At 59.4% G+C, this 25,848-nt stretch overlaps 1 protein-coding gene across 2 annotated transcripts; it reads left to right on the top strand.

Moving 5' to 3' along the window:
- The first annotated feature begins 1,305 nt into the window (after nt 1-1,305).
- On the top strand, nt 1,306-25,366 carry FOSL2 (FOS like 2, AP-1 transcription factor subunit). 2 transcript variants are annotated; one of them, XM_051843056.2, is made up of 4 exons: nt 1,306-1,452; nt 14,048-14,299; nt 17,813-17,920; nt 20,175-25,366. In XM_051843056.2, the coding sequence occupies exons 1-4, from the start codon at nt 1,321-1,323 to the stop codon at nt 20,691-20,693; spliced, it is 1,011 nt and encodes a 336-aa protein (XP_051699016.1). In that variant the 5' UTR covers nt 1,306-1,320; the 3' UTR covers nt 20,694-25,366. The 2 variants fall into 2 exon arrangements, with proteins under 2 accessions (XP_051699016.1, XP_002709989.1); XM_002709943.5 differs by lacking the exon at nt 1,306-1,452 and adding an exon at nt 4,190-5,153.
- Nucleotides 25,367-25,848: the final 482 nt, after the last annotated feature.

Here is a 25,848-nt window from a genome sequence, read left to right as displayed (position 1 = left end):
CTGTTGTTTCCACTGTTCTGAAATGCCACGCGCGGTCAGACACTTCCAGGACTTGGCAGCACCTGTGCTGGTTACTGCCCCAATGGGTGAGTGCCCCTCCCCCACCAGATGTACTGTGGGCCCTGAGAGCCCAATCTCAGGGGCTGGCATTGATCAGGACCCACCCTCTGCCCAGAGATGGGGCAGGTGATAGGGGGAGCTGGGTCTGCATTCTCCCCCCACACACACACCGACCCCCTCCCCGCCTTTCCAGAACATTCTCTGCCCTCATCCCAGCACTCACTAGGCTACAACAGCACCGGACTGTTTCTTAGGCTCCAGGAGCGTCCAGCCCCCATGTTGCTCTCACAGCCCTGCCCACACCTTTCTAAGGAGCATCCCCCTTGAGGCCTCCGGTCTGTTTGCTGGTGGACCCCTAACACAGCCATAGTTCCTTGGGCAAACAGAAACACTTGCATGTTAAATCGCGCTCAATGGTGCGGAGCTGCATTCGTGCCTGGCAACTTCGTTCAGGCACAATGCAGAGCGGATGGCTTCTCATTCCCAGTGGAGTTTGCTCCTAACTTTTCAAGGCTGAAAGTGTGGGAACCGGCAGAGCCCTGGAGTTAAGGTCAAGGGAGATGGCTTCGAGTCCAGGCTCCAGCAACCACGGGCTGGGAAACCTCGGAGAGGCTGTGGCTCAGTCCAGGCCCCGGTGGCTGCTGGCCACACCCCTGCCCTGTGCTCTGTGCAAGGACAAGTGAGGCCAGGTATGTGTGAGGGCTTCACACATGGCCAGTGCTCACGTGTGTGCGACAGTGCAGCCCAGGCGAGCAGCCATTCTTGGATTCCAGTCCTCTCCCGAGATGGCCATTGGGCAAGATGGATGACCCAGCAAACTGGCAAAGGCGGGGCAGAGACCCAGAGGGCGGTGAATGAAAAGGCAGCCTCATCCCACCCCCACTTTTCTCTGCACCCAAGCCCACACCTTCTCCTTCTCTGTCTGGGGTGGCCTTTCCCCTAAGCTGGGTGATGGTGCTGAAGTTACAGACTTTCAGAGAGTGGGATACAGCAGCACCAGACCAAGCTCGTGCTGCCACTCCTGCCTCAGGGGATGTCAGGTGAAGAAACCCCGCGGGCACTCCCAACAGGTCTCTAACCCACCCAGTGATCCCCTCACCCCAGCCCGCGCCGCGAGTTCATGTTTCGTCTGCAGCCTGGAGCTGAGGCTTCCAGGAGACATACAGGCACTCAGCGTGGCCCCGTCTGGTTGGGCGCACAATAAAGGGTCCCCTCCCTTCCGGCGAGCCACAGGGCCTTTTCTAACTGGGTGACCCGGGAATGGTTTTCACGGATGGGACACGGAACTGGGCTTGGGCGCAGTGGGGGCCAGGGCACCGCCGGCTCCGGGGAGTTCAGCAGCAGCAGCGCCAGGGCGCAGGTCTGGGCGTCCGGCGCTGGGAGAACGGAAAGGTGAGGGCGCACCGCGGCACACAGGCCTCCGGGCGGGCAGAGGGAGCCCGCACGAGTGCTGGAGCAGGGGGAGGCCGGGATCAAAGCGCTCGGAGGCAGGCCAGGGCGCACCGAGGGGAGGCTTGCGACTTGCATCAGCACAGATTCCGTGATGCTCTGCAGACGTCTGGGGGCTGCGGGGCTTTACGGGAACCCACAAGAAAGGAAAGGAGCGGGGGAGCTGACGGGGCGGGGGCGGCGCAGGGCGCAAGGGTGCACTCGCCTGCCAGTGCGCTCCGGCGGCGCCTGCCCGGGGCTGGGCGCGCCCGGGACGGCAGAGGCCGCGGAGGAAGCTCCCGCTCCCCTCGCCCCGCCCCCGCCCCCCGCGTTACTGGAAGGACTGTGTGGGAGAGACCCAGAAGCACCCGGATTTTCGAGCGCAGGGTTGGGGGGAGGGCCGGGCAGCAGCCGTGGCCCAAAGGAAAACCAAAAGTGCTTCTGTTCGCGCCGCGCCGACATGCGGTTGCCCAGGGTGGGGGGCGGGCGGCCCGGCCGCGCCCCCTCCTCGCAGGCCCCCAGGACCTGGCTCTGGCGCGGGAAGGGGACTGAGAGGCGGCTGCGAAAGTGTCACGATTTCTTCTGCGCTCTGCTCCCGTCCCCACCCCCAGTTTTCTGGGTTTTGCCGCTGCCGCTGGGGAAGGGCTGATCCGTTTTGCGTCAAAGGACGGCATTTACTCAGTCCTGCTGGGAGAGGCGCGTAAACACCCCGGCAGGCCAGGACGCAGGGATAAAAAAAAAAAAAAAAAAAAAGCAAGCACCCACGGCCGGGGTGCATATCCGCCCGCCCCACACCCCTCTCCGGGACCCGCGGGCTCGGGAACTGAGCCGGGCGCGAGGCTTCAGGCCCGCCTCGCCTCGCCGCGCGCGCGTGTCCTTGGGGATGGAGCTCGGGACAAAATGTGTCTTATAGCTGTAAACAATGACCCCGAGTATTGTTCGGGATTACCGTATCTTGGGGCCCTTGGGGCGGCCAGATGCCGCCAGCCGTCCCGGAAACGCTGGCGCTTTATATAGAGAGCCCCGGGGAAGCTTGGCGTAACCGGCTCTGTTTTTCTCGCCCACTCCCACTTTACAGAAGAGGAGGACGCAGAGGACTGGAGCTGTGCTGTTGTCGGTACAGGGCGCTTCCCAGCAGGCAAGGGCCGTGGCCTCTCTGCCCGCCTCTGGGCCGCCACTCCCAGCCCACAGGGGACCCTCGGTATAATCCCATTTGGTTCTGATGAAGACCCCGGGGGTTGCAGATGGCGCTGACTTGTGAGTTGGGTAAACCGAGGTAAAGGTGGATTTCCTAGGCCGGAATCTCAGGTTCTTGGCTAACGCGGTGCTCCTCCGGGGACGCCGCATGGTCTCTGCAGAAAGCTGTGCGCTCCCCAGCACCCCAGGGCTCGGGGTGGGAGGGTCATCAGCCCCAAGCCCTTCCTTTTACAGGGGGAAACTGAGGCCCACAGAGGTTAAGGCCTCGCCCAGGACCTCACAGCTTGTAACTAGCACCACCCGGGTGTGCGTGCTCCGAGGCCTGCGCTCTTTACCCTGCGCCCCGCCCCGCCCCGCCCAGCGAGGCGGGAAGACTCGGGAGCTCGGCCACCCGCGCCCTGAACTTCGCTCCAAAACAGCTGAAGACAGCGTTGGGGCACACCCTCTCCCTGGACTCCCTTTTCTCCTGTTTTCTTTCTTCTTCTTCTTTTTTTTTTTTTAATTCCTAACAGTCTGGAGTTTGTCTCTAACGACCGATCGCTCCAGCCAGATACATTTTAATTGCCTGGCACGGAAGGCGGCCGGAATGTCTTGACTGGTTAACTTCGTCTTCAAGGTTACTCCTAACAAATTCACTGTAGGACCAAAACAATAAACACACACACACACACACACGCACACACGCACAAAAAGGGAAGCAGTGGGCAGCCCGCCACCGAGGGGAAAAACAGGCAGGCCAGCCCCGCCCGGCGGCGCCGCGCCCCGCCAAGGCCCGGCTGCCCGGCGGCGCGGGGACCCCACGCGCCCGGGGCGGCTGCTGCACCGGGCGGCGCCGCGGAGGGCGCCGGCGACCGCGCGCGACCGCGCCCTCCCTGCGAGCGGCTCTGCGCGCCCGGCTCCCGGCCTGCCGGCGGCGCCGCACTGAGCCGCCCGTCTCGTCTTCAGGGCTGTGATTATTTTCCAAAACGCGAAGCCGAGTCCCGCGCGGCCGCTCCCGGGGCCCCGCCCCGCGCCCCTTCCCGGGGCGGGCGGTGTGGTGGGGGAGGGCGGGGGGAGGCCGTGGCGCGCTCGGGAGCGGGCGAGGGAATCCCTCTCCCTCCACGTCACCCGAAAGCGAGGAACCCCGCACTCGCGTCCTCTAACGCAAATGACCATCTTTGGCAACGTGCGCCAATGGAACAGTCCAAGGGCGCTGGGCCCGGGGGTGGGCGTGGGTGGGGAAGGCCAGGGCCGCCCGGCTCCCCCAGACCGCGCGGGCCGTCCGCACCCACGCTCGCCACCGTCTTCCTTCCTCGCGCGGGGCGTGCGGCTGGCGTCAGCGCGGCCGCGAGCCGGGGCAGGGAGGGGAGCGCTGCGCCCGCCTCCTCTCCCCTCCCGCGCCGCCTCCTCCTCCGGGGGCCTCCTCCCCACCCCGCCTCCTCGCGCGCTCCTCCCTGCAAGGTTGACGTGAGTGAATCCACATGGTACAGGGGCTGGAGAATAAAGAGTGTGGAGTTGAACTCGTGCCATTGTAGTGACTCATCTCGGGCAGAGCGCAGGGGCTCCGAGCGAACCAGCGAGTGAGCGAGCGAGCGAGCGAGCGGCGCTCCTCGGCGGGGACAGAGAGAGGGCGAGGCGCGGACGGGCGAGGCGGGCCCGTCCCGGAGCGGGCGCCGGGGCAGGGGTGCGGGCGCCGGAGCGGCTGCGCGGGGGAGCGGGGCCGCGTCCCTCTCGGCCCGGGCTCACCTGGAACCCTGCGGGCCGCTGTCCCGCGGGCGCGCTCGGGGCGGCAGGACGGGCGCACGCCGCCTCCTGCTAGTCAAGTGTCCGAGCCGCTCGGGAACTCCGGCGGCAAGTGGGCCACAGGAAGTTTATTCTCGGGCCCCTTCTCTCAAAGGAGGAAATAGAAGTTTCTCCAGGCGGGCAGCCTTTCTTTTCGTCTTTTTGGCCCTGCCTGCCATCGAGGGGAGGTCCCCAGAGCCCGCAGGCGAGGCTCGCCCGGCTCCGAGTCTTTGTTCGTTTCCGATTCTGCCGCGAGCCGTGGGTCCCGACCCGGCTCCGGCTGCGCGCGGGGGCGGGAGGGCGCGCGCAGGGGAGGGACCGAGAGCGGCGCCGACTTTTTAGAGGGAGGGACCGTGTGGACAACTGGTCTCGCGGCGCTCTCGGAGCAGGGAAGAAGTGCGGTACGAAGCGCTCGGGGGACGCGGTTCCCGGCGTGTCGCCGCCTCCCCGTCCGCGCCCGCCGCCGGGGCTGAAAGCCCGGGAGCCGAGAGCGGAGCCCGCGGCGCGGCCGGCGGACGAGCGAGCGCGCAGCAGCCGGTGCGCGGCCGCGGCGAGGGCGGGGGAAGAAGAGCACCCTGTTTCCTCTCCGGCCCCCACCGCGGATCATGTACCAGGATTATCCCGGGAACTTTGACACCTCGTCCCGGGGCAGCAGCGGCTCTCCTGCGCACGCCGAGTCCTACTCCAGCGGCGGTGGCGGCCAGCAGGTAGGTGCGGGCCCCGGGTGCACCTGGCGGCGCGGGCGGACCCCCGCCCTCTTCTCACCACCAGTGCCTCCTTGTTGCTCGCTTTCCCCTTTCTCGGCTTGGTGAGAAAATAACCTGTGCGGGCCACTGTTGTAAGTTCTGGATTTTCGTCCTGTCCTATCCCCCTCCCCCCATTTTAAACTGGAGCGGAGATTGGACTTGAAACGCTTTCATTCACCGCACATGCTACGCAGACGGGCTCCTGGAATGGCAGCCCCCACGCCCGGGGAACCTGTTACCTCCTTCCAAGAACACCCGGTCCCCTTCCCCCTTCTGTCTCCAGGGTGGACCCACGAAAAGATCTTGGCACCCGCCGGCCGCTCGCGGCGCCCGGGGACCCTAGTCCCGTGGGGAACCCCTCTCCCTCCCGTCTTCCGTTCTGCATCCGACTTAGCTCCTTTCTCCAAGAGGTCGGGGACTCAGAAACATGGTTGTTGGGTTCCTTCAAGAGGCGAGGGTTTGCGCTGGGAATCAGGAAGGAAGAGGCCGCCTTTGATTGGAAGTGTGCCCCGTGGGGAGGAAGGAGCACCTTGAGGTTCTGGGGGTACCTGGAGCCAGGTGGCCAGTGGAGAGGGATGGGGGAAAGAGACATCACTTAGGACCCTGGGTGGTTCGGGAAGCAGAAAAACAACTTGTTTCTAAAGCAGCCGGACTGGTTTGCACCGGAGGGTTTGTGTCTGTTCTGTGCCTATAAATACCAGAAGGGTGCCTGTGGGGAGCCTGCCCTCAGCAGCAGCCCCCCCCCCTCGCCGGCTCTGTCCCTTGGGGGAGCTGGGTGAACGCCCCCTCCCAGGCCCACTGCCACTTGAAGCCACTTTGGTCGGCGTCTGTGGAGTCCCTAGCCAAGTTGGCTGCAGCAGGAGTCGCTGGGTAAGGCCGGGGCATTGGCCTCCGCCTCTGAAGCCAGCCAGACAGGAGGGGCTGCTGTGGGTGTGCAGGGAGGGGGGAGCGGAGCGGGGAAGGTAGAGTGGGAACAGGGCTCTCTTCTGGATCAGAGGAGGGCTCCCTCGTCCCAAAGCGATTCCTCAGACCTGCTGAGTCCCCCAAATGGCTTTTCTGGGTTCTTTCCAGGTTCCCCATAGGCACCCATAATCATTGAGGGTACACCAAGGTAATTCATGGAACATTTTATCTGAAAGATTGTTGGTTAAGTTTGCTTCCCAACTCCCTGGGTTGTTGTTGAGTTCAAATATCATTAGGGACTGGGGCCATTTATATGCCCAGTCCCTCACTCCCGGTCAACAGGACCCCCAACAGCCCCCTCCTCACCTCCCGCTCCCCGAATCAGGAAGAGGTCTTCAGGTTGCTTCTCTGTCCCTTTGGCCAACACATGGGTGCCAGCGATCATTGAAATATTACAGCCTGTCTCGCTGCCTGGCCTCGCTCAGACCCCGGGGCCTGGATGGGAAGTCAGACCGGACATCAGTGCCCCAACTGAGTAATCTGTGTCACTAGGGCTTCGAGCCCAGGATGTGAGCCGAGGCGATTCCCTGTTTTGGAAGAAAATCAGACAGGAAACCAGTGCTAGGAAGAAGGAAGAGAAGTCCGTCCAGCAGTGTAATGGGGCCTCATTACCGAAGCAAAAAGCAGCTGTTGGCTAATTCCTGGCATGCTGTAACACATGAGGATTTTGCAATTAGCAACAACCAGTGCACGGGGTTCTCAGACGCCTGCCCGATGGGCCCGGCAGCGGGAGCGAGGCGTGTTTCAGACCAGAGCCTTGGCAAGGGAATGCTGCTTCGGCTGAGTTTCTCAGTCCGCCGCTCCTTGGCGCTTGGCGGTTGTGGGCAGGGGAGGACTTTTCCATGGTCGCCCCACTTTGAACAGAATTCTGTGGTCCCAAGGGCTGACCTCAGAGGCCTTTGTTACTTAGCAGGTCTGTACCATGACCCCACCCGATCCCAGGCTCCAGGTAACTTTATTATACACCAGATAAAACCTATAATCACTTTATTTCTCTCAGCTTCCTTTACTGGGAGACTTTCTGGCAGTAGATGGGCCTTGCTGCTTTATGGCATCACCAGGGACCAGTCAGCCCAAGACACTGCTCTGGTTTTTCTCCTTGAACAAGTGCATATTGTTTTTCCCCAGGTGTCTCTCTGGGAGGGCTGCAGTCTTCCCCATAAGTCTGTTGCTTCCCTCTCCCCCGTAGCTACCCAAGGCTGGATCTTCACACATGGCCGTGACTTCCAAAGCCAGTGGGGTTGGGGGCAGGGTGGGAGGGAGCAGACAACTCTTTGTTAAAGCTTCTGTTCTTGTAGATGGCAGGAACTTAAAGCATGAAAAATATTTCCTGTTCCAGTTGTAGTTTTAATCTCAAAGCGTGGTCATTGGTGATTTTGTTCTGTCGGTCCTGGTGGCACACACCTCCCCCTCCCGGCCTTTTTCTTTTTGTTGTTGTTGTCTCGCTCCTAACTTTCCTAGGAAAACACCTCCCAGATATATGCCCTGCTCAGCTGCTGGACGGTTGTGGAGTCAGGGCCTGGGCATTACGCAATCCAGCCGGTTACACAAACACAGGTCATTTCATAACGTGTTTTCATCAGCTGGGCCCCCTCTTAATGAAAAAGCAAAACAAAAACAAGACCCAGAACTTTTCCAAGGCTGCTATTTGTCTGTTTCTCAGATAACTTGCGAAAATAAATCAAGGAGGAAAGAGGGTGCTGTTTCCTTTTTGGAACCAAGGAATAGCAGACTACTCTCTTCCTTAACCACCCTTTCCCAAGACAGACACACACGCACACACACACACGCGCACACACACACAAAATTCCCCGGAGTGAACTTTTGCCAACTGTACCAGGCTGGGACATTCCTCACATCAAAGAACTTTTACCAGAAATGACTGCCATTCCCAAGCCAGCCTCACTCACACCTCTCTAGTGCCCCCTACAGGAGGTTTTCAGAAGCACTCTCTCGGGGATGTATTTTTCCAGCCCCAGAGTGTTCACTTGGTTCGTTTTCAGAATTCTTAGGATATTTTTTTTTCTTTTCAATTAGGGACAAATAAATGCCATCTATGGAACAGTGGCCAACTAGGAACTTCATGACTCCAAAATGAGTTTCTTGTTTTGTTTTGTTTTGCTCTAAATAAAACCAGATTGAAACAGGAGTGCTTTTTTTCTTTCCCTCCATTGGTGTCTGTGTGTTCCCTAGGATGCCAGCACGATGTTTTCAAATTCCCAAGGCTTGTTTTCTTGATGTGTTTGTGTTGGGGAGGGGGTGTCATATAGAGCTGGAGGGGAGGTGGGGGTGTAGAGTAAGGGTCTGGGTGCTTTCTTTTCTTTTGCCTTGATCTGACAGATGTTGTAGATTAGGATCAAACAAAATGTTATCCCAGGAATTTGTCTGTTCCGCTGATTCTTGGTGGTGGAAGTCAGCTCCACTTTTTCATCAAAGTGAATGGGGTGAAACAGCAGTCAAGTATTGTCTGAGTGGCCGCTGAATGTTCCTATGCCGGGCCCCGCATGCATTTCCACTCCTGTGTGAGTATTCCTGCCCGTCTCATTCTTCAGGGTGACTGGCTGGGAAGCTGGGGTGTCTGCCTCTTCCTCTCCACTGTCATAGCAGCGCCCTGGAACTAACACATCCTAATCACTGCTGGCCCTGACAAAGCCTACGCGGCCGCGGCCGTGGGTCAGGTCCGGGAGGCTCCGCGAGGCTTCTCGTTGAATGGCTCTCTAGAATTTCTTCTGAAAATCTTCCTCGTGAGGAATCTTTGTCCTCTGAAGGGTGAGTTTGATATTTGGACCTCACCAAAAGCTCTTTGGAAGCCATGACATACAAAGTCTGGGTGGTCAGGCTGGATCCAAGGTAGCTATGTGACTCGGAGTCCTGGAGTCTGCCGGGAGAATGTCCCCCGGGACAGAGCGCCCCATAGCTGCCACCTTCGGGGCCAGCACATACCTATGCCTCGGATTCTTTTTCTGTCTGTGAAAACAGAAATAAAGATGCTGGTTTTGAGAACGCTCACACCCTGGCTTATGAAACATAAGAAAAAGGGAGAAGCAGTGCGGGCAGGTCTCTCCCGAGCTGTGTGTGATAACTTTGGTGGCCACCACGTTTCAAAATACTGGCAGCGGCCCCGACTGAAGCGAAGCTGCCTGTGCCACCCCCACCCTGGCCCCCTGGGCCCCAGAGAGAAGACACAAAATCTTCTCCTGGGTCTGTCTCGTCTCCCCTGCTTTCCTGCAGCCCACGAGAGAGGGAGGCTGGTGTCGTTGAGAAGAGGCTGGGGGAGGCAGGGCACCCGCTGTGGTGCTTGTAATGCTGCGAGCTCTGGGGAACGGTTGGGTGCGCAGCCACGTTTCCACCCCGACGGGCGTGGCGTTCCCTCGGAGAGGAGCCGAGGGCCGTCCGGGGCAGTCCGTGAGGACTGGTTGGCTTGCCTGATGAGGGCTTTGGGCCACAGTGGCCCCTGTTCATCAGACGAGTGGAGGGAGCCCTCACTGCACCTCCGCGGGGAGGTCATGGGCGGAGGCAGCCTTGACCCTGGCCTTGTGTCTTCCCCCGAGGTCATCGTCTGGGTTGCTGTTGGAATTTTCCTTTTCCCATCATGGGACTCGAAAGCAGGGGTTCTGAAAAAGCTGCCAGTGCTTCCCTGGACACGCACAGGCAGACCTGCTTGCCTGGTGAGGCGGGGCCCAGAGTCCTCCGGGACTCCTGGCTTGCAGGCATCACTGCGGTGGAGAAGTGCCCGGCAGAGGGGCGGGCCGGGACCGCCAGCCGTCACCTCCAACTCAGCTCGACAGCCTCTGGAGCAGCTGTCTGCCCTGTGGCCTTGTGGGAGGTGGGGGCACGGACCCTCTGTCTGACACCCTGTGGCCGGAGGCCCAGGCGAGAGCCTCATTTCTAAATCCAGGGCCCTGCACTTGTCTTGAAAGAATCTTTTCTGCCATCAGCAACTGCTGGGCCACGGGCTCTGGCTGGCGTGCTGCAGTCGGTCCTCTGTCCCTGGCCGTCTATCTCCGGGGCCACGGATGAGAGCAACCAGGCGCTGACAGGACAGCTCCACGGCACCTTAGGGAGATCCCGGGTTCCCAAAGACCCACGGCAAGGCTCGCATGGGCTTGACCTTCAGCTCAGGGTTCAGAGACCCAAGCTGACGCGTGAGAGCCGCTTCCCTTGGCCCCGGGCACGGAGACTGTCTCCGGTCTGAGTTTTGCCTTTCTTCTTTTCTCTCCGATCCCGTCCCCTGCAACCTGAGCACTGGAGTTGACTGCTGCTTAAGGTCAGGGGTCGGCAGACTGGGGCGTTTTTGGAGTGTGTCACAGCTCCCAGGCACGCCCACCGCTTCCCTCCCCTCTGGGGCGGCTTTCACATTCCACCAGCAGAGCTGAGTTGCGACAGAGACCCCCAGAGCCTAAAATATTTGCTGTCTGGCCCTTTCTAGCACATGTTTGACAAACTCTGCTCTGGAAGGCCCGTGGGGGCCACTTTGTCCTTTTACAGGCATTCTTGCCCACCCAGAAGTCACCAGGGTGACACAGCGAAACAAAAGCTCACAGAAGCTGCCGGGCTGCAAGGCCACCCAGAAGCCAGAGGGAAGCCAGGCAGGTCCTGGGTTACCTCCGCATGCCCCCTCACTCCCAACACACCCCTGGCACTGCAGCGGCGGTGTTAAAACACACAGCCCTACTGCCCGCAGCTGGGCCGCTGTCTCTTGCCTACTGCTTGGTGGTCTCTGGTTCCTAAAAAGGCAGTGAGGACCTGTGGCTGGTTCCTGGGCCTGTTGGTGTGGCAGGAGGCCAGGCTCACTGCTGGGACCCCAGACTCCTAGCCCCACCTCTTCTCTCCTACCCCGGTGTGGCGCTCTGGATACCTTCTGGGTGCGGGCAAGACCCACCACCTGATGTAACTGGGACTTGGCAGGCTCCTCTCAGAGACAAAAGCCTCCTTTATCAGAGCCCCAGGCCCCTCTGCGGCTGGGCCATTGTTTTCCTTGCAGCATGGAGTGGCTGCATTATCCAGATGGCTTTACCTCCTGTCTGAAACAAGGTGTGCGTGCCTGCGTGCAGGTTTCCGAGGCAGTCATTACCTCCTGCCTTGTTTTTATTGCTGTCTTGTTTTGTCTAGACCAAGCCATGGCTGCAAGGAACCTGGCTGGTGTGTGCTGCGGAGCACGTTGTGGGCCAAGGGGCACCCACTTAGCCCCAAAGGGTTTCAACCTCCCAGCTTCGCCCCAGGTTTTTTGCTTGCTTCTCCAAGCTGCCATGGGAAGTTGTTAGTTTATTAGTTGGAATGAGGGGTGCATTTCCCCAGGTGCAGCTGTCAGCAGCCCCATGGTGGTGGAGTCCCACGACGCCATTGTGCTGGGTAGCTGTGGTGTACTCCGAATCAGACCCTGGCTTGGGCTGGAGAGAAGCGGGGTGAAGGAGCTGGAGCGCCCCAGGAGTGGGAGGCTGGTGAGTGTCCCTGTGCCACCCACACTGCATAGGCAGGACGTGTAATGACGAGGCCGGGCCGCTGCTAGTGGCGATGATGACGGTGGCGGTGCCGCCTTCTCCACCCTGGCTGGCCATTAGAATCTCCCTGTGAGTTTTTAAAAATACCTTGATCCGAACGCTGTCCCAAATGGGTTATCTTGGAATTGTAATGGCAAAGCTCCAACATGGTTTTTTTTTTTTTTTTTTTGTTTGTTTTTTTTAACAAGCTCCTGGGAACAGTTTAGGGCACTGCCAGGGCGACACCCACCTGTGCGCTCCCGGGCCTGTGATTACAAGTAGCTGCTCATTTAATCCTCAACGCAGCGTGCTGACAGCTCCCAGTTAGGACCGCCCCTGCCATCCCGAAATGGAGTCTTCAGTGGTTTGCCCAGGGCGAAGCAGTTGATGGCTAAGCCAGACCAGGCTCAGACCCAGCCTCCTGGCTGCAGGGCGGTGCCGGCTCCTGGCTGCTCTGCGCGCCCCAGCCCCCTCACCGCCCAGGCTCGCTCTTGCGCTTCTCCGGGAAGGTTGTTTCCCGCTCGGGCCCTTCCTTGTCTGCAGCAGCCTACCCCCCTTCACGTGCTCAGGCCCATGCCCGGCTGCCACCTTTCAGTCAGCTCCTGGGAAAAAGCCCGGCTGTCTTGGCATTCAGAGGGGCAGTGCTCCTCGCAGAACCCCAGAATCCAGTGCCCTGGCTAACCTCCTTCAGAGAATCCCAGAATCCATTGCAGTAGGTAACCTTCCTCATGGAATCCCAGAATCCATTGCTCTGAGCAACTAGGTCTCCCTATAGAATCCCAGAATCCATTGCCCTGGGTAACCTCCTTCACAGAATCCCAGAAGCCATTGCTCTGGGCAGCTCTCCTCACGGAATTCCCAGAATCTATTGTCTGGGATAACTTTCCTCCTGGAATCCCAGAATTCATGGTGCCTGTCAGCTCTTTCCACTGAATGCCCCTGACTGGAGGCCCCACAGCATTCTGGGAGGTGAGGCAGCCACCTCCCACTGCCCAGAGTGGAGTTAGGTGGGAGGCAGGGGATGAGTGGGGAAGGGTCCCCAGCTCTGTCCGCCTCTGTGAGGTGGTCCGGGTTCACTTTAGTCACACGGCAGGAACACAGACGCTGTCACCAGAGGTGACGCCAGTGGCGGCGGCAGCTGTGGTTGCTACACCTGAATGGGGGAGGGGCACTGTGGCATTCCTGCCGATGACCGGGGGCTTCCACTGGGGGCAGCCCGTGGGGCCCCCTTGGCAGGGGCGACCTGTCGCTCCGTGCTTGCCCTTTGTCAGGATGAACTGGGTTTGAGTCCTGAGCCCCGTGCTTATTCGCAGTGTGGCCTTGATAAGTTACTTAATCTAAGCCTCAATTTCAGCCTCTAAAATGGAGATAGTGATAGTTCTTACCTCAGAGGGAGAATTAGTGAGATAATCCAGGTTAGCCAGTAACAAAGGAATCATCGGAGGAGGAGGGCTCACCTGGCTTCCTAGGGGGCTTCCCCCTGAAGAGCTGGGCGGGAGGGGGGCTTCCCTTCTGCCCCCTTCTCACTTTCCGGTAGCTGCCTCGGAGAAAGGTCAAGCCCAGTGCCGAGGAGCACGGCCCGTTTTAGTTTTGTACTCTGTCATCATCTTATATTTTAAATAGATTGCTTCCTGCCCTGTGTGTGCTCCACAGAGCTCTGCAGCGTGGTCTGAGCAGGAATTAAGGGACAGGGAGAAAGTTCTGGACTCGCAGCACCGCAGTTTCCCACAGCCACATCTGGGAGTGCGGACAGACAGAGCTGCAGAGAGGTGGTGAGACAGACGCAGCCCGGCTGCCCCAGGCGAGGCGCCAGTGAAGGGGCAGCGCCAGCCTGCCAATGCCAGTACCTTCTAGTCTCGTCGGATAGAGGGTACCTTTTCACAGACTCCGCCTTGCCCACAAGGGGCCATAGCCCCTCCTTGACCCTTTCAAAGGGGACAAAAGCAGCTGGTTTGCTCCTTGGTGAACTTGGTTGCTCCTCAGTAGCCAGTGTGAGAATCTCAAGGTGTCCTGAGCCGGTGTCCTGGGACCAGTGGGCAGGTGACTCAGGCCCAAGGGCCTCATTTTGCAGGTGTACATTCTGGTGGGCTTCGAGAGGGCCTGCTGGGGGCAAGCGGCTAGGGAGCGATGTGTCCCAGAAGTCAGCCGCGGTACGGTGGCATCCTCACTGAGCCACCTGGCAACAGCGTCCACAGGACTGTGGTCCAGGAGAGGATCGGACAGGAGGTGCCAGGAACCGTTAAGGTCCCCTTGACTCGTGGACGTGCCAGACTGATGCAGGACTTGTCCAGGGAAGCTCCCTGGGCTCCTGGCCTTGCCCACTCGGCACTGACCATGCTTCCTGTGGGCTTTTCTTCTCCTGGCCTGCTCAGTATCTGGTGGCTCAATCCTATTTTTTTGTTCCTGTTGCAGAAGTTCCGGGTAGATATGCCTGGCTCGGGCAGTGCCTTCATCCCCACCATCAACGCCATCACCACCAGCCAGGACCTGCAGTGGATGGTGCAGCCCACGGTGATCACCTCCATGTCCAACCCCTACCCTCGCTCGCACCCCTACAGCCCCCTGCCGGGCTTGGCCTCGGTCCCCGGACACATGGCCCTCCCGAGACCCGGCGTGATCAAGACCATTGGCACCACCGTGGGCCGCAGGAGGAGAGATGAGCAGGTACAGCTTCGCCGGCAGGCAGGAGGGGGCTCATGAATGCGGAATGTTCTTCTGCAGATGGGTGGTAGCGGGGTGAAAGTTCTGGAAGCACCAGGCAGCCCAGGGGATGAGGATCGTCCTTGCAGTCGGATCTGGAGGCCCGGGAGTCGGGCCTGCCCTGTCATCTCACCCGTGTCCCTTTGAGTCTCTGAGTCTGCATTTCCTTCCCTGAAAAAGTGGGTTCCGGGTCCCTGCTGCTCCCGTGTGACCATGAGCACGTTGCACGTGTAAGGTGTCCCGCAGTGAGAATGTCGCTGGTCCTTGGCAGAGGGGCCGTGCTGGAAGCAGCCCGTGAACCCTGGCTGGGGCACTTCTGGACTGGCCCTCAGCTGCCTCTGGCGTCTGGCGCAGGCGAGCCACCCCACAGACTCACGGGGTCAGACCCTGGGCTGGTTCTGCTCCCAGGCTCCCAGGCTCCCATGTTCTTCCTCAGGGTCCCAGGCTTGTGACTTGAAGCAGGAGCCCCTTTCAAGTGTCTGGAATTCGGGGACTGAAATCCATGGCCTCTGGGGCCGTAGGAATCCATCCAGCTGCTCTAGCTGGCAGGCGAGGGGAAGGGAGGGGTCGGATGGCAGCCCTTCCTTTTCCAGAGGGGCTTAGCTTGGACAAGGAGTTAATCTGGCTGGGAGGGAAGCCAGAGCATGGCGGGGCCTCTGCCCTTTCGACAGCACCCACCATCACTCAGAAGGCAACGGGCTGTCTGTCTCCACGGGGATCCATAGCAGCCGGGCCTCTGGGCCCCAGAAACTGCAGCCAGACTTGTGTGTGACTCCGCCAAGGAGGGAGCGAGGCCTTTAAGGCCCCTGGCTGTCCCCTTCATAAACGATGCAGCCCAGGCTCAGGCCCGTAGCTGCTTGCACTCCGCTGACCAACAAGTGTGGGAGTCTGGAGGGAAACCTGGTTCCCAGGACTCCCTGTGCAGTGCTCTCCCTGCAAGGCCGTACCACGTGGGCTCAGGGAAGGGAACATATTTTAGCAGTGGGATCCCCCTTGAAATGAAACGTGATTGGCCCTCGAGAATCACCGCAGAAGCCCCTACTGTTTCAACCCCTGTCCATCTCCACCCTGGGCTCCCGGTGGACAATGGGAGCGCCAGAGCCAGTAGTGTCCAGGAAACCTAGAGTTACAGGGACGGCTGCTGCCAGGAACCGGGCGCTCTGCCAGCCCTGCTCCTCCCAGGACTAAGCTGGGCCTTGTGTCCACTGCACGTGGGCTTGCTCTGTTCCTGCCCAGGGAGAGTCTAGCAGACCCCTCACTGTCGCCTTCTGAAATCGCAGTGACAAATACTGCAGGAGCAGTGACCGTGGTGCCCTTATAAATATGCTTCCTCCAGGTGCGAAGCTTTCTAGTGACTCCGCCGGAGGTAGAGCCAGGCTTCTGAGGGCCTCTTGTGAGCTAGCAGGAGGCCCCGAACCCTCTGCCTTCTCTTTGGAAATTTGGATTTGGAAGGGACTTGGAGCCCATCTCCTGTAATTTTCCTCCCTGCACCCATTGTGTAGATATGGACACTGAGGCCCCCGAAGCAGCAGGGTCCTGTCCAGAGTGGCACGGTGAGCTGGCAGCTGCGACAGGACTGGAATCCACCTCTTCTGTCTTCCAGCCCCGTGGTTTCCCTACCACACCGCTGAGGCGTGCCCTAATACAATCTGTCTGGAGAGTTTCCTTCCTTTCTTGGGAGGGAGGGAGAGGGCATTTTATCCCCATCCACTAGGAGTTGGGACGATCACCCGGAAGCTTTAAGGACGCCTAGCGTGGCGTCCCAGAGCCTTGGGGACTCGGGTCCTGGCCCTCAGGTCCTTTCTCTGCAACTTCCTCCTTCCCTACCTCGCCCTGGGGCGGGGCCTCCCAGGGCTGGGAGAGGAGGGCGTGTGTGGTTTGTGGGTGGGTCTGCAGCGGTGCTGACACACTCGGGCTGCAGCCACGCTGATCTCGCTGCCCCCCCTCTTTCCTATGTCACTGGGGAGACACCTCCAGGCCAGGTGGGCGCTGGGCAGAGCTGTCCGGACGCAGCCCCGGGGGAAGGAGGGCTGCAGGTGGACCAGGGCCGGCCCTTCTTTTCTGCTCCTGAGTCAGGGCTCTGCAGGGCTGCCTGGGCCTGCGGGGGCCCCCCACCCAGCCCTCTGCAAGGCCACTCGGCTCTGCCGGTGACTCCTGTGGGCGCCCGTTGGACAGGTTTAGGCTCAGCAAGTGTTCAGGGCCTGGCCAAGTGGCCCCGTGACCTCAGCTGGGCCCTGCTCTGCTATTCAGGGCATGGCAGCCACAGACTGCAGAGCTGCAGGGAGCGGGCACTTGGGCCTGGGCCCAGCCATGACAGTGCCTCTAGCTTTCCCCCCGTTGTCCTTTGAGGTGGGACCCAGGTCTTACTCCTCCTGGGATCTAAGCTCCCCCTACAGCACAAAGTAGGTGTGCGGTCAGTGTCTGGTGACTACACGGGGTGCTCTTTCCTTTGGCCTGGCTTTCTGCTTAGGCCCACAGCCATTTCCTTGTGTCACCTCTGCCTGCCGGGGACTTTGAGGTCACAGCTCTAGAAGCACCCCTCTGAGCTCTTGCCTTGGGGGCTGAGTTTGGAGTCCCCTAACCGGCCTCCTTGCAAGGAGCTGGCCCAAAGCTGTTAGCGAATCTTGCTTTGGTTCAAACGTAAATTCCCAGCCCCTAGAACTGTGTCTGTTGCATGAATGGATGTGGTGGCAGCACGATTTAACACTTGGGGGATCCTCCCTCTCTTGCACATCCTGTCCAGCCTAACACTGTGCCAGGTACACCCAGGGGTCCGAGGGTGAATGGAGAGCAGCTGGCACCCCAGGGCTGGCAGAGGAAGTCGAGAGTTGGAGCAGTACGCCACCCCCCCCCCCCGCCCCGGCAGCTCTTACCTGTGTGGGGACTCTGGGGCCCAGCTCTTTAACCAAATGGGGATAATGAGGCTTCCCAGAGCAGGCGGAGTGCTGCGGAGGAGTAATTAGCTGGGTTTGGATAAAGCTGCGTGCTGGGGCGGGGTGGGGGGCAGCTGGGAGAGCTGGAGGGGACCCAGGGAAGCATTCTGGCTCCTTGTCTCAGGATCAAGGCTGGCGTGACACCTGCTGCCATTCTGTCTGGGCCTGTGAGTCCCTGACCCCCCTATTGCTGCCCTGTCCCCCCTTAAAACACGGCCCATCACCCTCCTGGGCAGATTCTGGTCACGGACCCCCTCCCCACCCCCACCCCAGCCCCAGGCAGCCAGACTGCAGGACCTGTGAGCCTGGCACCCTCTTTCTGCCCTCCGAAGTTCTGGAAGGGCTTCTTGCCTGACTTAAAACTATAAGGGGATTTCAAAAAGTTCGTGGAAAAATGAAATGAAAACATAGGTTTGTTTGGGTGCAAATAACTCTGAAATCCATGCGTGGTTTTTCCACAATAGACCCAGGTACGGTTCTGTTTTTTTAAATACCATGGAACATTTATCCCACTCTAATCGTGGTCCTTGACCTTGGCCTCTAGCTGTCCCCTGAAGAGGAAGAGAAGCGTCGGATCCGCAGGGAGAGGAACAAGTTGGCCGCAGCTAAGTGCCGGAACCGACGCCGGGAGCTGACAGAGAAGCTGCAGGCGGTGAGGAGCTCTGGGGGGTGGGGTGGGAGCACCTTGGGTGGGCTGGAGCCCCAGGGTGCCGGCCTCCCAGCCCTCTCCTTGCACACAAGTGCCCCACGGATGACTCACTGGAGATAGAACATTCCTTCCTTTGAGCACATGGGTCAGTGCTGGGCTGATTGAACAGAAATCTGGTCTTGGCCAGTGGTTGGGCCTCGAGAGAACTGGACAGCCTTCCTGGGCTCACACCTTCTCCACTGAGGCCTGAGGTCTCCTGCTCCCAGAACTGCAGGGGCTTCTGGGAAGGGCATGGCAGAGGGTGCTGGTATCACCAGTCCCTGGGAGCCAGGGCAAGTCCAGGCCTGCCCCCTCCAGGGCTACTTCCCAAGGCCCCAGCCACCCCAGTACCTGTTGCCAGCAAGGGTGGCACACTCTGGCTCAAGCCCTCTGGTTTAGGTGGGGGTGGACGCCATTGATGGAACCTGTGGCGGCCAAGTTGTATTTTCTTAGGGTTTTCCCATGTCCGCCTCTTTCATGAATGAAGCTGGAGCAATGCCCTTGGTACTTCATTCTGCCCTTGTGAGTCACCCCTGCTGCCCAACTGCCTGGACCTGGGGAGGAGCTGAGAGAGGCAGTCAGCCTGTGTCCTCCCTCCCGGTGACCGGCCAGGATAGGGCCAGGGAGACCTCACTGCCGGCACTTCCCTGTCCATCCTGCAGCCTGGCCCCTGGGTGTTGGCTGTGTGCTGTGTGAGCTCTGTGAGCTCTGTGCTCTGTCCCCAGGACAGGTGTCCACCCCCCGCCCCGGGATTCGCTCTGCACAGGCGAAGCCCTCCCCATGCCCCTGACCTTCCCCCGGCCCCGTGTGTCCGCGAGGGCTCTTCGGACCACCAGCTCCAGATGAGTCCTGCCCCCTCCGCTGCCCAGGGCCCTCTCCTGCACCCTCCCCTCCTCCTGGGAGCCACACACCCTCCCCTCCCCACGCCCCCCCCCCCTCCACGCCCTGCCCCAGCCACCTAGGCCCCTGAGCCACATCCTCCACAGGAAGCCTCTCAGCGGCACATGACATTTGTCAGACCCTTGAGACCAATGGAAACTTTTTTTTTCACTCCGGAATATGCTGTGCTCTGGCTCGCGGAGCTCTTGCCCGCGCCGCCTCATCTGTGAGCAGGAATCCACGCTAGGGAAAAAGTGGGCAGGAGGCCGGGGACACACACCTGCTCCCCTCCCACCGCCGCCCGCCACGTGCACTGGCTGGCGTCTGCTTCCCTGGTTTGTGTGAAAGAAGGGGGCTGGAGTCCTGGCCGTGACTCTGGCATCCTCACAGTCCCTCGAAGCCTGTCGGAAGCTACAGCAAAAATAGAGGAGGGGATGTACAGATTCCCCCAGGCACTGGCTGAGCCCCCTCCTTTTATAATTGCTTATTTATTTGAAAGAAATTGAGGTCGTCCTTCCACTGGTTCATTCCCCAAATGGCCACAGTGGCTGGGGCTGCGCTAGTCCAAAGCCAGGAGCCTGGAATTCCCATCTGGGTCTCCCACGTGAGTGCAGGGGCCCAAGCACTTGGGCCATCTTCTGCTGCTTTCCCAGGCGCATTAACAGGGAGCCGGAGTGGAAGCAGAGCAGCCGGGGACTTGAACCAGTGCTCTGGTGGGGGATGCTGGCATCGCAGGCAGTGGCTTAACCTGCGGGGCCACGATGCTGGCCCTGGCTGAGCAGTTCTCAGAAGCCGGGCACTGCCTAGGCTCTGTGGGACAGGAGTAGGCAGGATGACGCCCGCTCCCCCATGCCGCTGAGTGTGTCCCTGGTGAGCGGGCATGGGCTCGAGGCAGCCGTAGAGGAGACAGGCAGGGCTGAATGCTGGCTTCCTTCCTGCATGGACCCTGGGCTCAGACACTGGGACTCAGATCTGGGCTGCCCTGCCTGCTACCTTGGGTAGATCACTAAACCTCCCTGAGCCTCGGTGTTCCCCTCTGTGAAATGGGTTGATGATAACACGAACTTCCAAAGACTACGGGAGCACTGGATGAAACTCCCTGAAATGCTCAATGCTGTGCCTGATGCCGTGACAACAGCCACAACTGTAGGTTCACCCCTCCTCCCAGCAGGCTTTGCTCCTGCGGAATTAAAGGGAATCTGAGCCTCCACGTGACTCACAACCAGTGGGGTCTGTGGCCAGAGGTGTGAGCTGGCTGGGTTTCCCTCCGTGGCCCCCCCAGCCCCCGGGGCCCTAGGGTGCTGTCTCTCACCTCTCTCTCTCCCTCCCCCACCCCCAGGAGACAGAGGAGTTGGAGGAGGAGAAGTCAGGCCTGCAGAAAGAGATCGCCGAGCTGCAGAAGGAGAAAGAGAGGCTGGAGTTCATGTTGGTGGCCCACGGCCCGGTGTGCAAGGTGAGCCCGGAGGAGCGCCGCTCGCCCCCCGCCACCGCACTGCCGCCCATGCGCAGTGGGGGCGGCGCGGTGGGCGCCGTGGTGGTGAAGCAAGAGCCCCTGGAAGAGGACAGCCCCTCGTCGTCTGCGGCGGGGCTGGACAAGGCCCAGCGCTCGGTCATCAAGCCCATCAGCATCGCGGGGGGCTTCTACGGCGAGGAGCCCCTGCACACCCCCATCGTGGTGACCTCCACTCCCGCCATCACCCCGGGCACTTCGAACCTCGTCTTCACCTACCCCAGCGTCCTGGAGCAGGAGTCGCCCGCATCGCCCTCCGAGTCCTGCTCCAAGGCGCACCGCAGGAGCAGTAGTAGCGGGGACCAGTCCTCGGACTCCTTGAACTCCCCGACTCTGCTGGCCCTGTAACCCAGCCGCCTCTCCCGCCAGCTCCAGAGGGGCCCTCAGCACCACCGCCTCCCCAGGGACCAGCACCTTGAAGCCTCTGGGGCCGCGAGGACCAGAGTGGGCTCTGCTGGGGAGCTGCCCGGCTCTGCTGGACAGCTGGGACCCCGGCTGGGGCGGCACGGGGCGGAGGTGGGGACGTGGTCAGTCTCTGGGAGGCCACGGGGCCTCCCTGTCCTGCGTCTTGCAAGCAAATCCTGTTTCTTGAAAGGCCTCGGAGAACCTGGCCTGCGGACTGGGCGACACCGGCTTCCGAGGAGCCTGAAGCTGTCCCCTTGAAACCACGCTGCGCTTCCCGCCCTGCCAAGCATGCGCAGTGCCTTTTGGGTCCTCCTTCCCCCACCTCCGTGTCAATTTCGCTCCCTCCTGGTTTTATTTTTTTTTTAATCGAGTTTGCCACGACATTTCATCCGGGTGGTCTGAGTAGTGACTCTTGTTTCTGGACATGGGGCAGCAAATGACTCCTGCGCTGGGGCGGACTGTGCAGAAGGGGACGGTCAAGTGCAATACGGAACCCTCGGTCCCCCGACGCTCCCAGGCGCGCCGGCATCTCCGAAACCAGCGGTGGGGCTCCCTGGGCTCGCGAGGGGGAGCCCCCTTCCTTCACTGGCAACCTCCTGGCCCTCGGAGCAGCGGCACAGCCGGAAGACAGGGTGTGAGAGAGACAGCCGGGACACAGGTTGGGTTTGCCAAGCGCCTAATTACCAGGCCAGGAATAGTGCCAACAAAGCCACCCGGGTGTCCTAGCCAGCTTCCCCTCCCCTGTGTCTTGAGCAGGGTGTCCCCTGTAATTACTGCCTCGCCACTCTGCCCCTGGACCCTCGTCCCTGCCTAGGCACGGCACAGCACTCCAAGTCCCTGCGTGCCTCCGCCCTTCTCCTCAGGGTGACGCCACCCACGGAGACTTAATGAGCGTGGCCTGGACCCTCCCCAGACTGCGGCTGGGCCACTCCTCCCCAGGCCTCATGGAGGAGGAGCCCCTGCAGGCACAGTGGATGGAAAGACCAGGTGAGCTGGGAGGCCGCCACTGGGGTGCACCTACAGCCGCAGCCCCAGGCCCGCTTGGCCCCTCAGCAAGGCATTGGCCTCTTCTGCCCTCTGCTGTCTTCTGTCACCTATGGACCAAGTGCTTTCTCTCTGCACACCCCCTGCCCCCCACCCCAGCGCATGCTTCTGGCCCAGGCAGCAAGCTGAGAGCAGCCATCGCCTGGGTTATGGCTTAGGTGCCATTCCTGGTTGGCTGGCAGATCTTCCCGGCTGCTGCAGTTGGAGCTGGGAGGTATTGCTTCCCACGGGGGGACAGCCGCCCCTTCCCACAGGTGTAGGAGGCCCGGGAGGGCCCCCACCCCAACTTCTAGCAAGAGCACAGCTCCGTGGGGTCTTCTCACCCCCCACCCCGAGCCTTTGCTCCCCAGGGCATGGCTCCCGGGGAGCATCCTGTCAGGGCAGTGACACATGGCCTGGGCTGTGGCTCTGGTTAGCTGTGGCCTCTGCAGGGCCACACTATGAGGGGGCACTCTGCCCGTGGTGACTGTGTCTGCCATCTAAAATGAGACATCCATGTCATGGAAACCAAACCCAGTCAGGGTAGAATCCCCCAGTTTTCTGGAGCAAAGCAGGGACACCTTCACACACTTGTTCCCTTTTTTGCACACTGAGGCCACGTGTGCTATTCACTGTTTAATTCCATTGCCTGCTTCCATGCCCCAGACACACAGCATGGACAATCAAACCCCTGCCCCACAGCCCGGTAGGTCTGCAAGGATCAGCCATGCAGAGAGGAGAGATGATGAGGGGGTTTGTTCAGAATACTTAAAAATGTGCTGCGTGACATTCCTTGGTGGTGGTACCACCCTCGGGGTCTCCCAGCCGCTCTGCAAAGGGGTGCTCCTAAAAGGACTGGGCCATTGGGTTTCTGGCTTCAGATGAATCGAAGAAGCACAAGGCAGCCAGGAGTAGCAGGAGACAGGCAGGCAAAGAAAACGGGGTGCACTCGGCTCTGAGAGGTTTACCCCTCTCCGGGGCTGCTTGTAGCCAAGTGCGAGCTCTTCGCTTTCTTGCGCATGTAGATATTTCTTAAATGAAGCTGCTTCCTAGTCTGTCATTTCCAAAAGCCCCTTTATGTCCCGTTTGGTGCCGCCCGGATCCCAGTGTGGGCTATGGTCTGTGACTCGGGGTCAGGCGGGACATTCCTGAGAGTTCAGATCTCAGGCTGTGTTAGCCCTGGGACCAGCAGGAGGCCAAACCCGGCCAATCCACGCGGCTTCCCAGCTGCGCTCCCTTTCAATACCCCCGGCTTTGTCTCTGGAAGCTGTTTGGCTTTCCCGAAGCAAGAGGTTATGTGGGGAAGGCTGAATATTCAGAGAGAGCGCCTCAGTTTCCTTCTTCCTGGCTTGCTCCCCGAGTTCTCCCTCCCGCAGCCACTCGCTCCAGAGTCACCAGGCCCCAGCCTGCCGCTCCCTCCTCCAGGGCTGCCGCTCTGGGGTGCTGGGCCGAGGGACTGCTCTGCTTCCCCGGGTCCCCAGCCCCGGGGCAGCTGGTGCAGACTCCCGATGGGCTGCGGGCAGCTCTGGGACGACAGAGGGCAGGGCTCCTTGACCGGCTGGTGTGAATGGCACAGTGCTCTGGGCCACCTGGAACCTCTGGCTCGGCAGACGGACAAGTTCTGGCGCAGGAGAGGCAGGTGATTCCAGGTGAAGCTTAGGAAGTGGCCTGAGCCAACTCCAAGTGCGGAGCGGGGCGGGCGGGAGGCCAGGTGTGTCTACTAGGACCAGTCCCGAGCATCCCAAAGCCAAGGGCCGTGGGGCGGCTGCTGCTTTCTCAGGCTTTGCAGGGAGGAGTCTCAGCTCCCACTGCACTCCCGGGGTCGGGGAGGGCGAGGCGGTTGACTGTCCCGAACGCTGAGACTCTTCTGTCCCCCTGATGGCCTGCAGTGCCCCTTGTAGTCTCACCTTTCTCCCCGTCAGATGTGCGTGGCCCTCTAGGAAGGAGAAGAGTACGCACCTCCCACAGGCACTAGGTTAGGCACTTTTCTACACTCTACCCCAGGAGGGGAGGGAGGGAGGAGATACCCCTTAGGCCCCGAGCAATGGAAAAGCAAAGCACTTGGAGGCAAGAAGCTCTTCCTTCCAAGGTTCGAGGTAAGACTGCCTTCGGTCTGATGTTTGCTGTCAAAGCCCCCCCCCCCCCCCCCCGCCACCGCCACCTCCGACCTTGTCCCCCTGTGCTCCTCCACACCCCTTGGACTGGTGGAGGGGTGCGCTGTGTCCTTAGAGACTTTGTGGACCAATAGGATATGTGGTGTTGTGTACCTTTCTTCTTAACACTTAAGTAAAGGGTCTTGCTGCGTTCTGCTTGTTCAGTCATCTTGGCCTTCATCTTAAAAGCCAGCATCTCACTATTTATTGGCAAGGTGGAGTGTGTGTGCGTGTGTGTGTGCGCGCGCGTGTGTGTGCGCGTGTGCATGTGTGTGTATTTCCAGGTGTGCCTGCAATCTCCTGAAGTTTTTTAAAAGGAAACCCAGTCATCCCACTACTAATCTCTCATCTTCTCGTGTGTCTGATGTTTCGGCCATACATCAACAAAGGGTTTTAACTTTCCAACGCTGACAACATGTTCAAGAGGGGCTGGGTCAAATTTTGAGGGGGGGCATGGAGAGGGAGGGGAGAAGAAATTGACATTTATTATTTATTTTAAATGTTTACATCTTTATGTTGTTCCAAGCCTGAATAGAAACATATAGCATTAAAATACTCCATTCTTATCTCTCTCTTTCACTTCCTTGTTTTTTTTTTTTTTTAATTTAGGATAATGATGCTTTTTTGTTTCTACAGTGATTTGTGAGTTGTGCTGTATAAACTGTATAAAAAAGTTCTGTTTTGAAAGACAGTTTGTCATTCCTCTGGGGACAGTGGTCGCTGAGAAATCTACATTGTTAGTAAACACCAGGCAAGATCCTGTTCTATTCCTCAAAATGGATTTTCTCTGTGTGATTCAAGGTTTATTCCATTAATTTTAGTTTGCAGTCAGTTGAGTTTGAGGAAGAAAATAGTTGACGTTGTATAAAGACTAGGTATCAGGGTGTTTTCTGCAGTGGGAGATGTATATATAGTATTTTGGTATATAGTGGACAATGATAAGCTTTGTGCACCTGTATTTGAGATATGTCAATGACGTGAAGTCTGCTATGAGACCCTGGAGGCAAGCGAGTTGTACAAGGTTCCTATAACTCTATGGGGGGAATTTAATTACCTTTCTGGGCACCTTTTTCCTATTTTTTTTTTTTTAAGTAATGGTGAAATGGTCCCATCGTGGAGTCTCCTAAACAGAGCTCTCCAGACAGGACATGAGCTCAAAATCTTTGTATAGTTTTGCAAATTGAAGAGTAGCTCTCTCGGAAGCATCTCCGCAGTGTTTCGTTGTTGTTTTGTTCTGTCGTTTTACTGTATGTAATACAAGCCTACAGTATTTGCACTAAAGAAAGCTTGTTAGCAAAAGCTTGCTGCTATGGAAGAAAGAACATATTAAACTTTTTTTCCCCCTTGCGTTTTTTGTTTGTTTGTTTGTTTGTTGTTGTTGTTAGCTTTTCCACTTTCTGTTGAGTAGCATTTTGTAGAATAAAATGAATTAAGATGGAAGAGTCTCTCGTGGTTGGTTTATTCCATCCTTTCTTCCCGTCTGGTCTTGGTGAGTACAGCTGGTTTCTTCCGCTGGGACCTGGGGGTGGGTTCAGGGGAGGGCTCGCCCGGAACCTCTTTCTGCACGAGACAAGGGCTGCGGCCGGCGCAGGGGAGCACCTGCCCCCACCTCCCTCTTTGTCTCTGTCCCCTACTTCTCAGGGCCTAATTCACAGCCAGCTGTCAACTACTGCCAGGGCGTGAGCTATAAAAGTTGAAGGTGCTGTCCCTTCCTGGTTGTCTTTTGTTTGAACAGGTTGACTTTACAAACCCTGACATCTTCAAAGAACCCATGATGAAATGGGTCATGAAGGCCACCATGGTGGTCAGGAGGGGGCTCTGGACACACCGAGGCAGGCATGGGAGCAGGGGCTTCGCAGCTCCACACTCCTGGGATTGTCAGGCGAAGAACTCTCAGAAGTGTCGGCACAGGCCCCCTTGTC

This window comes from Oryctolagus cuniculus, chromosome 2, assembly GCF_964237555.1.
Source record: "Oryctolagus cuniculus chromosome 2, mOryCun1.1, whole genome shotgun sequence".
Classification (NCBI taxonomy): Eukaryota; Metazoa; Chordata; class Mammalia; order Lagomorpha; family Leporidae; genus Oryctolagus; species Oryctolagus cuniculus.
The sequence above is the reverse complement of the archived record's forward strand: the minus strand, read 5'-3'. Positions and strand labels throughout refer to the sequence as shown.